Source organism: Sus scrofa, chromosome 8 (assembly GCF_000003025.6).
Source record: "Sus scrofa isolate TJ Tabasco breed Duroc chromosome 8, Sscrofa11.1, whole genome shotgun sequence".
Taxonomy (NCBI): Eukaryota; Metazoa; Chordata; class Mammalia; order Artiodactyla; family Suidae; genus Sus; species Sus scrofa.
Genome location: NC_010450.4, coordinates 82,944,739 through 82,959,431, shown reverse-complemented (window position 1 = coordinate 82,959,431; position 14,693 = coordinate 82,944,739). Strand labels below are relative to the sequence as shown.

The following is a 14,693-nucleotide window of genomic DNA, read 5'->3' as shown; positions in this document are numbered from 1 at the left end:
ATTTCAGTTTTGCCCTTGCACTAGGGCATACCTCTTCTGGGGTCTCAACTGAGCATGGTATGTTTGCCAGAGTTTCTCTTTCTTGCAGGCTCTCAACTCCAGTTTTTTTGGTCTCCTTAATGCTTAGAAATTACTGAAATCTCTGCTTGGTTCTTTAGCCTCTTTCTGCTTGGCTGCTTACAGCATAGGCACTGGCAAATGCCTAGAGAAGAACAGCAGTGAAGAATGTTCAGCCTGTTATTTCGTTGCTTTTCACATCTCTGCAGCAGCTTGGCCTCTCCTGTCCTAAGTACTTTGGTTGCTCTTTTTGCCTTTAAAAAGCTTGGTTCCCCCCCCCCCCGTTGGTTTGTATTTTATTCAGTTTTTATAGTTATTTTGGGGAGAAGGTTGGTTTGATACCTCCTCCTGCATCTTAGCTGGAGTTTGTGTAAAGTATCTTTTTAAATCTTTTTCACTTTTTTGTTTTCATCTGGTAAAGAATAACTAGAAGGTTTAAATGAGACAATCAGTGTAGAGTATCTTGTACAGTCTGTATGTGCTTCATTCCTTTCATGTCAATAAAAATCAAGTTTGAAAAAGCAGAGGATAAATTTCCAACCTTACTTGACCAATAGCCCATAGGCACAGGCTTGCTTACTGAGTAAATATTTATATAGTATTTATATAATATAAAGATAACTCCCTTTTCTTTTAGCATAAAAGATACTGGAGTAACAAACCAAAAACAGATGTTAAGACTATTGTATTTTTTTTCCCTATTGGTTTCAGGTTTTGTTGATTGAGGTGTGTTCTGAAATATATATTGTAGAGCCTATAAATGAATTTAAATATAAAACATCACAATAACTGTCAAGAACTTGAGCTTTTTTTGCACTAACACATCCATCATTGCTGTCTTAGAACTCAATATGAACAGTAAAATCTACTTTTTAAACTGCTTCTCAGCTTATTTATTTGTAAAATGGCAATGATTGTGTTACCTAGCTGAAGGAATTATTTAAAGGATTAGATACTGTGTCAATCTGCATGGGCTGCCATAACAAAATAGCACTGACTGAGCAGCTTAAACGATGGAAATTTCTTCCTCACAGTTCTGGAGGCTGGGGAAGTCCAAGATGAAGGCACCAGCCAGTTTGGTTCGGCTGAGAGCCCTCTTCCAGGCTTGCAGAGTGCCACCTTCCTCCGTGTCCTCATGGCAGTGCACATGGAGGGCAGGGAGGGAGCGCTCTCCCTCTTCTTCTTCTTCTTTTTTTTTTTTTCTCGTCATTTTAGGGCTGCACTTGCAGCACATGGAGGTTCCCAGGCTAGGGGTCTAATCAGAGCTGTAGCCACCAGCCTACACCACAGCCACGCCAGATCTGAGCCTCGTCTGTGACCTACACCTCACAGCAACGCCAGATCCTTAACCCACTGAGCAAGGCCAGGGATCGAACCCGAAACCTCATGCTTCCTAGACAGATTCGTTTCCGCTGTGCCAGAGCCACGACCGGAACTCCTCTCCCTCTTACACAGCCACCAATATAATCAGATCAGGGCCCCAGCGTCATGACCTCACTTAACCTTAATTACTTCCTGCGAGGGCCATCTCCATCTGCAGGCACGCTGGGGGTGAGGCCTGCAACATGAGTGTTAGGTGGGGCAGAATTCAGTTGGTAGCATACTGTAATTCATAAGCGCCCTTCCCTTAGCACCTGGCCCATAGTAATCGTTTAACCAGTTGTGGGTTTTGCGGTAGAATTGATTTGGAACAGCTTTCTCGCTTTTTTCTTTTGCAGGTGCTGACGCCGTGTCACTTTTGGAAACCCTAGGAATGGTCATTACCACTCTTCAGACCCTCACCGCAAAGAAGCTGAGGCGACTCCTATGTAAATAAAGTGAAACCTCCTCGGCTGCCTTCTCGCACGTGGGGACACCTTTGTTTCTCCGTCCACGAGGGGTGTACCCGGTGCCGTCATGAATGTGACAAGTTTGTTTTCCTTCACGAGTCCAGCTGTCAAGAGACTTCTGGGGTGGAAACAGGGCGATGAAGAAGAAAAATGGGCAGAGAAGGCTGTTGACGCTCTGGTGAAAAAACTGAAGAAAAAGAAAGGTGCCATGGAGGAGCTGGAAAAGGCCTTGAGCTGCCCGGGGCAGCCCAGTAACTGCGTCACCATTCCCCGCTCCCTGGACGGCAGGCTGCAGGTCTCCCACCGGAAGGGGCTGCCTCACGTCATCTACTGCCGCGTGTGGCGCTGGCCGGACCTCCAGAGCCACCACGAACTGAAACCCCTGGAGTGCTGCGAGTTTCCTTTTGGTTCCAAGCAGAAAGAGGTGTGCATCAACCCCTACCACTACAAGCGAGTGGAGAGTCCCGGTAAGTGGGTCCTTGTGTGCAGATGCCTTTAGCAGCTTCGTGTGGTTTCTCAGCATCCTCATCTCCATGCTTTCCAGCTGTCATTTTTCCGTGTTAGGAGAAAGGGTATGTTTTGCCAGCCCTTGAACATTTCGTCCGTTCTAACGAGGTCGTCCTCTCTAGTTAATCTGGTTTCTTAGGAGCAGGGCTATGAAGCCGGTCATCATGTGAGGAAGACCTCGGGTTGTAATAAAGCTACAAGTTCAAGTGTTTTCTTTCTCAGTTGATTCTTTATGCTTCCCTTTGGTTCTGTGCATTTCTGTACACAAATGTAGCTACAGGTTTATTGCAAGGGAAGAGAATCAGGAAGGGAAAGAAGCATGGCGTTGCCCTCTGCATGCCGGAGGGTGCTTGCCAATAACATGTGACTTTTTCCTTAAGATCAGCAGCTTTTATCATTTCCAGTGGAATCTCACTATGGCCCAGTGTCTGGGGAGGATATGAAGGAATTATGTTCTCCTGTAGAATCACTTGATTCTCCTGCTTTAGAAGATAGTCCTAGTTTTACATGTAGGGCCTTTGGCGGGGCCGGGAAGCGTAATAAAGAATATACTTTAAAATGTACATGGTTTTGCTCTCAAATTCGAGTCCACATTCTAGACAGCTGCATCAATCGGCAAGTGATTAGGCATTCTCAAGCACTTAAATATCTCATTGTCAGACTGGAACCAATTTTGTTGGTGGGTTAGTTATTAACAGCTGGTGGTTACCAAGGATTCCTAAATGGGTCTGTGCATTAAATTCACAGGACTCCTTCCAGGAAATTCTGATTCTGGCATAGCCTGGTAATCTGAGTTTTTTTTGTTTTTTTTTTTAAGTACTACAGGTGGTGCTGATGGGAGCTATTGGATTGGTAATTTGGGAGCTACTCATCTAGATTCTGTAATAACATGGCTCTCAAATAAAAGGCATTCTGGTTTTTTTTTTAGGGAATGTTTACAACATCCGAAAAGAGTTTAAAGACTAGGGAATAATAAACATCTTTGTATCCACCACTCCATTTTGCCTTCTGTAACCGCTGTTCTGAATTCGATGGTTAGATACGATGTTAATCATTCCCACGCATGCCTCTATACCGTTATTCTGTGTGTATGAATCCTTGCCAGCATGTGCTATTATTTTGTGTATTTAAAGGTATTGTATAATGATATTGGACTATCCTACAACTTTCTGTATTCATTCAACATCATGGCTTTGTGGCTTCTGTATGACACACTTTAGGCTCACCTCGTCCAGTCCTGTGAGAAATCCTCTGAAGAGTCTGTTGAAATTTCATTGATGTCATTTGGGGAAGAATTGACATAGTCTTGCTTTTGAGCACAGTGGTTTTCTAAATTTACTTAGGTCTTTAAGTGTCTTCTGTAAAATTCTTGCACATTTTTTCTTAGATTTATTTCTAGATAACTGGGTTTTATTGTCTCCTTTTAAAAGTTACATCTTGGGAGTTCCCATGGTGGCTCAGTGGTTAACGAATCCGACCAGGAACCATGAGGTTGCGGGTTCGATCTCAGGCCTTGCTCAGTGGGTTCAGGATCCGGCGTTGCTGTGAGCTGTGCTGTAGGTCGCAGACGTGGCTCAAATCCCGTGTTGCTGTGGCTCTGGTGTAGGCCGTTGGCTACAGCTCTGATTGGACCGCTAGCCTGGGAACCTCCATATGCCATGGGAGCGGCCCTAGAAAAGGCAAAAAGACAAAAAAAAAAAAAAAAAAAGTTACATCTTGTTACAGTTGTTCATGGCCAGGGCTATACTTGCTTTTTTCCAACAATTTTGCTGAATTCTCCTTGTTCTAATATAGATGTTCTTTACTGCTTACTATATCAATTGTGATGTACATTTTAGTGTGTAATACATACAAACAAGATTGTTTGGGTACATCCCTATTTTGTGATCCCTATAGTAACTGTGAAGGGGACACGGGAAGATTCTACTCCCACTTGACAAATGGTGAAACTGAGGTCCCTATACATGGAGTGACCTGTGTGACAGACAGCTGAGATTCAGTATTGAGAAAACACTGTGGATGTGTTTCCTCCGGCTGCCCTCCCTCCACTTGACTCCACCCTTTCATCTTGTGCTGCCACCTGACTGGTCCCCCTGCAGGGTGGCCCCTGCCCCACAGGGGGCGTTACACACGATGGTCATGGCATCTCCCTGCTTCCCACGGCCCTTACACACAGCTCCGCACATTCTGGTCCTTGCCTGCTTTTCTAGCTTCTTTTCTCACCTTCCACGATTCTTGTGCTTGAGTCATGTGGAAACCCTCGGAGCCGTTGTCCTCTCCACCTTGTTTCTCCTCTCGCTCTGCCTCCTTCACTCTCATTTAGCCTCAGGCCTAAGCTTAATGCAGACCAGCTTTGCAGAGAAGCCTTTCTTGAGACCTCCTTTTCCACCCCCAGGTAGACTGGGCTCTGTTTTCCATACGAACCTGATTTTCTTTCTGATGTTCTTCACGCTTTTCTTGTTGTTGTTTTTGATGGGTTTTTTGTTTTGTTTTGTTTTTCTTTTTTGGTTTGTTTGGTTTTTAGGGCTGCACGTGCGGCACGTGGACATTCCTGGGCTGGGGTTGAATCGGAGCTGTTGCCACTGGCCTACACCCCAGACACAGCAACTAGCGGCCAGACGTGAGCCACGTCTGCGAACTACACCATAGCTTACGGCAACACTGGATCTTAACCCACTGAGCGAGGCCAGGGATCGAACCTGCGTCCTCATGGATCCTAGTTGGGTTCGTTACCACTGAGCCACGACGGGAACTCCATGTTATTCTTCTGTTTTTCATTCCAGGAGTCTTCCTTGAAGGATAGTAAATAAGAGCTCCCTGAGGGCAGGGACCATGTTGTGTTATTAGCATCTCTACATTTAGTAGCCAGCAGAGTTCAATACATTTTTACTATTATCTGAAAATAGTGGTTGTAATTTCTCTGTGCGGTTGTTCTTTTAGAGATGAGTTTTCAGTTTATCTATACCCTCTAAGCATCATCTTCTCTTTTGTGTTCATTTCATTTCTGTTGCTATCTGACATGAGATGGAAAGGTTTTAAGTTACTACTGAGATTTTGTTACTCCTAGTAATTTACATATATAAATGGTTTGCTTAGGGAGAAGGTGGAAAACCAGCTAAGATAAGGCATTTTTGAGACAACGTGAGTATCATTTCATTCTACCTTCTGGCCGGGGATCTGGCGAGCCATACATATGTAGACGAGTTCTTAAAAACTTTAACGCCAAGATCTGGAGAAGTGGAACCTTCTATTTTTCATATTGTGAAGTAGCTGATGTGGGAATAAGAACAAATGGCTTTTTCCAGGGACCTCCACGAAGCAGCCCCCAGCACCCTGTGGGAGAATCCCCTCTAAATCAAAGTGCAGGGTGGGGGGGTCTCAGCCCCTCAGAGTTAAATAGGCATTTCCCCTATGTAATGTGGCATGAAACTCACCTGGTTATTGTCTCCGTGAAATAGGAAGAAAGAGGTCTGGAATTCTAAGCCCCAGATACACAGCTCAGCACTGAAATACTTTGCACTCTGTCACTGTTTGATCTCAGATAAAGTATTTCAAAGAGCAGTTTAGCAGTGTAAGCATAAGACAGTCAGGTCTCCCAAACTTGATATTTTCTGTTGAGGCCTCTGTGGGTACCCAGAGAAAAAAATCAACAGAACTTGGGAGTCTCTAGAAGGTTTAGAGCAGTGATTTTCAAAGTGTGTGGTCCCCAGACTAGCCACACATCACCTGAGAGCTTGGTAGAAATGCATATTTTTAGATCCTTCCGCAGACCGACTGAATCAAACTCTGGGGATGGAGCCAGCAATCTGTGTTTTGACAAGCTCTCCAGGTGACCCTGATCCAGGCTAAAGTGTGAGAACCACTGGTTTAAGGTATCCAGGCAGTCATCAAGTCCAGTTTTCAGTTATTGAAAAGAGATGCTAACAAGTTAGAGTTTGAAATCCTTCATCATTTTGAACTTTGCATGTTGGTAGGGGTATATAATTGACCTACTTTTTCCAGAATTTCCCTTGCTGCTGATATTCATCAATATTAGTATTCTGATACAATGTGGTAAGATGTTTTTGGGGGGAGGTGGAAGAGTCGGGGAAAGAAAGGAATGCTTTGTTATTTGGCTCAGTGTGAGTTTTATGATTGTTCTTTTTGGGGTATTGTTTACTATCTCTGTTTCTTTAACCAAAAATAATTTTATTTTTGGTAATTTTTATTTTTGGTAATGGTAATTTTTCTTTAATCTAGGCCATTCATTTTGTTATAAATAAAAGTCTAAAAACTTTTGGGAAAAAAACCGAAAGTTACAGAAACACTTGACAGCAACTTGTACTTGTTATAGTTAACAATGGAAAAGCGTGCGAGAGGGAAAAACCTTCTTCTGGGGAGAGGTAGTAAGTGCTTTGGCCATTGCTGAAAATGCGTCTTTGGGAAGGTAGAACCTGGTAAGAATTTCCTTTTCTGTGAAGGCCTGGACAGTTTATAGAAAAGGGGAGGTTCGTGCAGCTTCTGAAGACTATGACCCCGCGGATGATGTAACAGGTGACTGTTTACTTGGACTTTCAGTAGCCTTTAGAGTCCAGGCTGCTTATTAGTGGTTGGGTTAAATGTTGGTTTTCTTTTCCTTTACCAAAGTAAACGCTGACAGCGGTGAAGTCGGTCATCTCGATGTGGTACAAAAAGACCCTGCAGTTGCTCTGCCGCCATTAAAGTGCCTTCACGGCAACGTCCTGTCATTTGGCCTTTTTCTTTCTTTTTCTTTTTTTAAATCTTTTTTACTTGGCTCTTGAAAGTCATCTTCTGTACTCTAAACTTCATCCACTTGAGAGACCCTCTTGAACCTGGGCTTGAAATGCTGAGATTTCAGTTTTGATCTTGAAAGTCACACTCTGGGTTTACGTCCCAGTGCTTCCATTTTCAGCGTTATGGCTCCCGGCTGTTTAAAATACACATGCAGAGTTCCCATTGTGGCGCAGTGGTTGACAAATCCGACTAGGTGAGGTGGCGGGTTCGATCCCTGCCCTTGCTCAGTGGGTTAAGGTTCGTGGTGTAGGTCAAAGATGCGGCTCGGATCTGGTGTTGCTGTGGCTGTGGCGCAGGTTGGCGGCTACAGCTCCGATTGGACCCCTAGCCTGGGAACCTCCATATGCCGAGGGAGTAGCCCTCAAAAGACAAAAGACAAAGAAAAAAAATAAATAAAATACACCTGAAATCCTCTTTGCCTGTTGACTGAATGCAAGTTTTGATCCTTTGGCTGCCTCAGTCACCATGGAATGCATGGCTTGGTAAATTTTACCTTAAAAAAGAAAGCCTTAAAATCATAGAAATGGAGAAGGAATTGGTGGTTGCCAGGGGCTGAGGACGCATGGGGACAGGAGGGGTGTGGGTGTGGCTATAAAAGAGCAGCTTGGGGAGGGACCTTGGGTTGATGGAAATGTTCTCTTTCGTGACTGTCAGTGTCAGCATCCTGATTGTGGTGATGTTTTTGTAGTTTTGCAGGGTGTTACCGTTGGCGGAAATTGGAGAGAGGGTAGGCGGGATTTCTCTGGTATTTCTTACAGCTGTGTTTGGATCTGCCATGATCTGATTCTAAAAAATGGTGATCCCTGAAAAGCAGTTAGTACGGCTTGCCACTCAGTGACAAGAGTGCTTTTCCTCGAGGCGACCTTTGTGTTTTGGAGGCGACCTTTGTGTTTTGGCAGCAGAGGTGCTCTGTGGGAACTTTTATTTTGTCACACAGAATGTTACAAAGACATATACTCAAGGATCGAGATTTAATATAACTAAGTTTTTATTTTAAAATTTTTATTTTTCTATTTTTCTGTTTGGTCTTTTTTTAGGGCCACACCTGCAGCACATGGAAATTCCCAGGCTAGGAGTCCAATCTGAGTTGTAGCTGCCGACCTACGCCATAGCCACAGCAACACCAGACCACAGATCATGGCAATGCCGCATCCTTAACCCACTGAGCGAGGCCAGGGATCAAACCTGCATCCTCATGGATATTAGTCAGTTTTGTGACTCGCTGAGTCACAGTGGCAACTCCTTGATGGTTTTTAAAAAATAATGTGTGTCTTCGGGTTGTGAAGACTTGAACCAGTGATGACAAAAACTTCTAATTAAAGGGGTTTTTTGCTTTGTTTTGTTTTTGTTCTTTTTTTTTTTTTTTTTTAGTCTTGTTAACTCAAGTTAGTATATCTATTGGGAGGATGAGAATTGGGTGTGGAGAAGTATTGGCTTTTCCCTTAAGTTTATCTGAGTGGTGATAAAGATCTAGGAGTCTGATAACTGAAGCTGTAAGCCACATATCAAGCTACAGGTGTTTTGAAGATTTAGGGTTAATTAGCAACAATATCAACTATAACATTAAAAAAAAAAAAAAAGCATTATGACCTGTGTCTTGTACTCAGGGTTCTCCAGAGAAACAGAACCAATAGAATCTATAGTAGATAAGTAGATAGATTTATTATAGGAACTGGCACTCATGAGTATGGAGGCTGAGAAGTCCCAAGATCTGCACTCTACTCGTGAGAGAACCAGGAAGGCTGTAATGTAAGCCCCCCGTCTTAGTCCAAAGGCCTGGGGACCGGGACCACCGGTACCCAGGGGCAGAAGAAGAGAGTTGTGCCAGCCTTTTGGTTCTGTTCAGGCACTCAGCAATTGGATGGTGTCGACTCACCTGAGTGCGGTGATCCTCTTTGCTCACCGTGTATAAATGCTTATCTCTAGAGACACCCTCGCAGACACAGGAATGTAGTTTTAGCAGCTCTCAGAGCATCCCTTAGCCCAATCAAATTGATGCATACAATTTACCATCACACTCTCTTTATCATCTCCATCTTCATTTCTCTTTACTCAAACATCCGTGGCACATGTGACGCCCCAGGAACTGGGTCTGCCCAAGAAAGCAGGGCATGTGATTTCAGGGCAGTGTAATAATAGAAGTGTGGCCCAGGCTGTAGCCAACTCCTCCAAGCCTGAGAGTGGCTGCAAAAAAGCTCACTGGACTCTGAAAGACTCTAACACATCTGAATGTTGTGTTCCAGCTTGTGTGCTGGATCAGATACGTATGTATATTTCATTGTGCAAAGGATTGAAATCGGTTTATAAGAAGACTTACAGTGAAGCAGAAAGCATTGCTGATAAAGTAGACCAGGGAAAGCAAATTTCCAAGGGCAGGTCAAGACTGAGAGGAATGTGAGCACATATATGTTCTTCAGAGTCACTGGGACACAGATGTACTACTGTGCGTAGTTGCTCTGTGCTTGCGGCCCTCTTCTGGAGGGTTCTCGCGTGCTGTAGGTGTGGGAGAGACATGTATATGACACTGAGATGGAGGAAGAACGCTTTCAGAGTTGGAAGAGGTCGTTCAGAGCCTTGGGGCCTGGGGCTGGGTGGTGGGCTGGGTGGTGGGCAGTGCGCAGAGGCCTCCTGCAGGCGGGAATCCTTGGGGCAAGGACAGTGTTCCCAGACTTTGCAGCTGCTGTTCCGCAGTCCACTCAGGGCTCCACTCTCCCGTCCGTCCACGTGGAAGTTTTGTTTTGAAAAAGCCCTTGGTTACCACTTCTGTTTCTGTCCTAGTTCAAGACGCAGCCAAATGGAAGTAGAGTTTAGACGGTCACCTTTTTTCCCCAAATATTGTCATTGGCATTTGGCTCGTGTTTGATCATTTCGTCGCTGTCATCTACAGTGTTAATAGAAACAGTTGAAGGAGTGTAATCATGTGAAGGATTTTATATCCAGATCTCTTAGTAGATGCCATTTTCTTAAATCCAAGGCAAAATGTAAACTTTATTATTCTGATCTTTTTTTTTTTTTCCTTGAGCAACTGCTCCTAGTGCACTCATTGGGGCATTGGTTTATTTATTAATTGATGAACATGTGGTAAGTTTTAGCAGTTATTTTATGTTACCTTTACAAAAATGGTAAAAGCACATAAATAACGTGAATTGAAGGAGACAGCTAGACAGCTATTATGTGATTTGTTTCTGGGTGGAATAAAAATTATTGCAGATCTACTCCAATTTGAAATTTTAAGACTTTACTCCGCAAATATACAGAGTATCTTTCTCATACTTTTGCTTTGCTGACCATTATCCTCTACTTCCTTCCTTTTCTATCTCTGTAACATTAGGTGGGCAAGAGAAGATATTTTCAGACCTTTCTGATTCATTTAAAGTTCAGCACTTATCCAGCTTTTCCATCTACCTCGGCTGGTTTATAGAGCTGAAGGAACACTAGCCAGCTAGCAGCTGTTAAAAACAAAGCACACACGCAGAAGGCCATGACTGATGAAAAAGCAATTTTGGAAACCACAGAGAAACATTTGTTGTAATAAAGTAGCTCCCTGATTGCAACTGTGTGGAAATAATGTTTTAAATGAAAAGGGAAAGCCTGGCTAATAGCTTCCAAGACTTAGCTTTGGGTGAAATACTGTTGAGACCTGTGAGCTGTGCTTTTTGGCTTTTTATCCCCATGTGTGGCTCATCCTCAAAGAGTGATTTCTTGTTGGTTTGGGAATGTTTTGCGTGGTTGTGGCAGGAGAGTCACACGTAATATGCCCCGTTTTGGTACTGCCTAGGCTCTTGATGGACACTGAACAGGGAGAGAAGTGGAAGGGAAGGTTGTTGGGCTTTTGCGGTGATCTCAGGCTGATTTTCTCAATTTTACCTACAGCCTCCTTGGTACTAGATAGATGTTCAAAGATTCAAAGCAAAGACTTGATTTCTTTCCTCAAAATCTATGTCGCAGCCCCTTGTCTTTTTCCACGTTGAAACGCAGATATTCTCTTGATAGGCCTAATATCATGAATTAGCTACATCATCAGACCTCTGCCCTGATAACTGGAGCAATGAGATTTGTACGGGGAGGAGATGGGGCAGCAAAGAGTGGGTATTTGAAAGAGCAGAACTGAGAGACTTTGGGCAGCTGGAGGGCCCCCTGAGCACTGTTAAAAATCTCTGAGGGGAGTTTCTGTCATGGCTCAGTGGTTAACGAATCTGACTAGGAACCATGAGGTTGTGGGTTAGATCCCTGGCCTTGCTCACTGGGTTAAGGATCCAACATTGCCGTGAGCTGTGCTGTAGGTTGCAGATGTGGCTCGGATCCTGAGTTGCTGTGGCTGTGGTGTAGGCTGGTGTCTACAGCTCTGATTAGACCCCTAGCATGGGAACCTCCATATGCCAAGGGTGCGGCCCTAGAAAAGGCAAAAAGACAAAAAAAAAAAAAAAAAAAAAAAAAACCCAAAAAACAAAAAAAACCCCAAAAAAACCCTCTGAGGGCCTGGAGAATGGGAGAACTGAAAAACCCAAATTTTGTTAGTTTGCCAGCTTGGCTGAGGATTTGTTGTTCTCAGATACTGGTCTCAGGACTAGGTTGAAAGGATGCAGACTGCTGTTCCCCTGCGTTTAGTCTGGTCTGGGCTTCCCCTGCCTCACAGCAGTGCCTCCCCATGGGTGAGAGATGGGGCGCTAAACACTGAACTTGCCTCTTACCCTCTCCCCTTTCCTGATTATCAGCGACCTCAACTGGATGTCTCCATTCCCGTGACCTTGAGCACCGAAGCCCTTAACACTCCCTCCAGTAGGCTCGTCATGAAACTGCTACGGGCCACGCCACGTGGGTTATGTAACTTTCCTCCCTGAGAAAAGACCTAGCATCTGGAAACAGAGACTAGGCTTAAATAAAAAGATTTAGGTCCACAGAGGACCGTTTGGCATTTTGTTTCCCCTGGTTCTTTAAGCGGTCATTTTTATGCCCTGGAAACGACGTCAGCCGACCTTACAGTGGAAGATGAGATCCACATTCATCACTCGTCAGTCCCAGGACAGCTCCTGGAGAAGCTGCTGCTCTTAGTTCCCTGCTCTCTCACACGAACGAGCCGGGTTTTTGTTGTAATAGAAGTAAGGGTCTGGTTTCTGTACTCACATATCACCTGAACCCCTGCCAGTTTGCCTCTATGAGATCTTCAGTCAGAGCAAGACCAAAAAAAAAGAAAAAAAAGAAAAAAAAAGCCTATGATTTTTAAAGTGATATTTGGACAGCTTTTTGTGAACTAATGACCACAGAGTGGAATGTCTTATATGTTTTTTTCCTGGATGTTTTTCTGTAATTTCCCAATAATTGTATCCAGCCATCTGTCTAGGAGATTCAGCAGCAGTGTTGTTGTTTTTTTCCTGTGACAGTATCTTTGTTTGAGCAGCTGAAAAGCTTATCCAGGTGTGATGGTGTACTGGACTTAAGTCAGGTGGTCAAGTTAGGAAACAGGTGTGAGTAAATGCTCTTGAAACGAGTCTCACACAGATTTTAAATAGGAAAAAAGAATAGTTGATTTTAAAATGAGTTATTTTTAAAACGAGAAAACGGATGAGAGCATGTCATGAGGACATAGAGGTCATCCTGAAGGGGCTGCCCCTGGCTAAATCAGACAACATAATTAAGGGCAGAAAAGAATTATAAGCCACTAGGGGATGAAAACAGGAATCCATGCTGATGGTACATTAGGGAGACGGGAGGGGCTGTTGCTTTCAGTAGAATGCCCGTGGCTGATTGGTAGCCATGGAGTGGAGTTCTGGAGGAAATTCAGGACAAATAAGGATTGCAAAGGAGATACTCGGCTGTAGTCATAAGGTTAAAATATGATGGCAGAAACTAGGGTCGGAAGGCTTGGACTGAAATTTTGGCCTTGAGTATATTGGACCTTGGGCCAGTTGCCTGTCCTCAGTGAGCTTGTGTTTGCTAACCTGTGAAATGGGGAGCGATAATATTTACTTTCTAGCGTTGTGGCAGGGATTCCATTAAAGAATGTGCATGGAAAGGCTTGATGCATTCTTGAAACATAATGTGGCTGAGACAGTAAAATAAAGAGCACAACTTCTGTGCACATCTTCTTTAGAATAAAAACAAATTGTAATGTTAAGTAAGTTTATGTTAAACAGGTCTTCAGAAAGCTGACTGTAGTGTGACCCTTGAACAACGTGGAGGTTGTAGGTGCCAAAGCTCAGTGCAGCGGCAAATCCGCGAGTAGGAGTTCACGTTGTGGCTCAGCGGTAACAAACCCAAGTAGTATCCATAAGGATGCGGGTTCAATCCCTGGCCTCACTCAGTGGGTTAAGGATCTGGTGTTGCAGTGAACTGTGGTGTAGGTCACAGATGTGGTTTGGATCCTGCATTGCTACGGCTGTGGCATGGGCCGGTGGCTGACCTCCAGCCTGGGAACTTCCATGTGCTGTGAGTGAGGCCTTAAAAGAAAAAAAAAAGAAAAAAGAAAAGGAAAATCTGCATGTAATTTTACAGTCAGCCCTCCATGTCTGTGGTTCTGCATCCTCATTCAACCAGCCATGGATCTGATAGTACTACAGTACATGTTTAGTGAAAAAAATCCATATATACAGATCTGTGCAGTTCAAACCCAAGTTCTTCAAGAGTCAATATTTACAATATTAATAATAGTAATAATAACAGTTAAAATAGCTACTTTTATGCTTCTAAGTGCCAGGCACTGGGCTTATTGATTCACAAGTATTCTCATTTCATCCTGACAGCAGCCGTTAGATGTAGAGAGAGGTGCCCACCCCAGGGCCACTGAGATGCAGTTTAGGTAAATGGCCCCATGGCTTGCAAGGAGGGAGCCAGTGTTCAAACTGCAGTCTAACAGCAAAATCCATGCTGCTACCCATCACACTACGGCTTCCCCAAAGAAGCTGCTTTTTTCCCCCTTAATCAGTTTTCTCTCTGACAAAAGGGGCGAGGTATCCAAATTTTTCTGTAGTAGAGCATTTGATCCAAAATGCATACATGCACCAGCTGCTTGAATTGGGAGTTGATAAAAGAAGATTGAGAGTCCACATACCTGTGCTTCAAATGTTTCTGGAGATTTTATTTGTATTTATGTCCCATTGGTCCATCTTCGTCATTAGACAGCAAGTGTCCGTTTCCTGGAATATATTTAACAGAATTAAATTTGAACGTGGAATGAAAACTAATTGGCATTCAGCTGCAATTATACACGAAGCCAAGCTGCCTGGTGTGACACTTGGGGATGGCCATTTCCATATCAGTAGCATCTGGTAGATGATTAGGCAGGCTAGGTGGACGGCTTTAGGTATAGAAGTAGCTATTCCTCACTGAGTGCTGACCATAACCCAGGACCTCGTTAAAACTAGCCTGCTCAACCCTGCCAGACACCATCAGGCAGTGGTGAAGAGCTGAGATTCTGGAACCAGCCTGCTTGTTTGAATTCCGCCTCCACTGGTTCCTGGCTGTATATTCACAGGCAGCTTCCTTAATCTCCCTCTGCCGTAATATCCA

At 44.0% G+C, this 14,693-nt stretch overlaps 1 protein-coding gene and 1 long non-coding RNA gene across 10 annotated transcripts in view; one reads left to right on the top strand and one right to left on the bottom strand.

Annotated features, from left to right (window-relative positions):
• Nucleotides 1-14,693, top strand: part of SMAD1 (SMAD family member 1) — an 80,353-nt gene that overhangs the window by 28,478 nt on the left and 37,182 nt on the right. For all 8 annotated transcript variants that reach the window (XM_021100455.1, XM_021100454.1, XM_021100452.1 and 5 more), the window contains 1 exon segment: nt 1,776-2,353. In XM_021100455.1, coding sequence (XP_020956114.1) covers nt 1,954-2,353 — 400 coding nt within the window. In that variant the 5' untranslated portion in view covers nt 1,776-1,953.
• The window catches only part of LOC102165892, an 85,676-nt gene continuing 79,772 nt past the window's right edge, over nt 8,790-14,693 (bottom strand). Inside the window, exons 7-8 of one of the 2 annotated variants that reach the window (XR_002346753.1) lie at nt 14,236-14,320; nt 8,790-10,068 (exon numbers count right to left, since the gene is read on the bottom strand). This is a non-coding gene — a long non-coding RNA (uncharacterized LOC102165892). Of the gene's footprint in view, nt 10,069-14,191; nt 14,321-14,693 lie in introns of those variants that run through there. The other variant, XR_002346752.1, reaches the window with a different exon arrangement.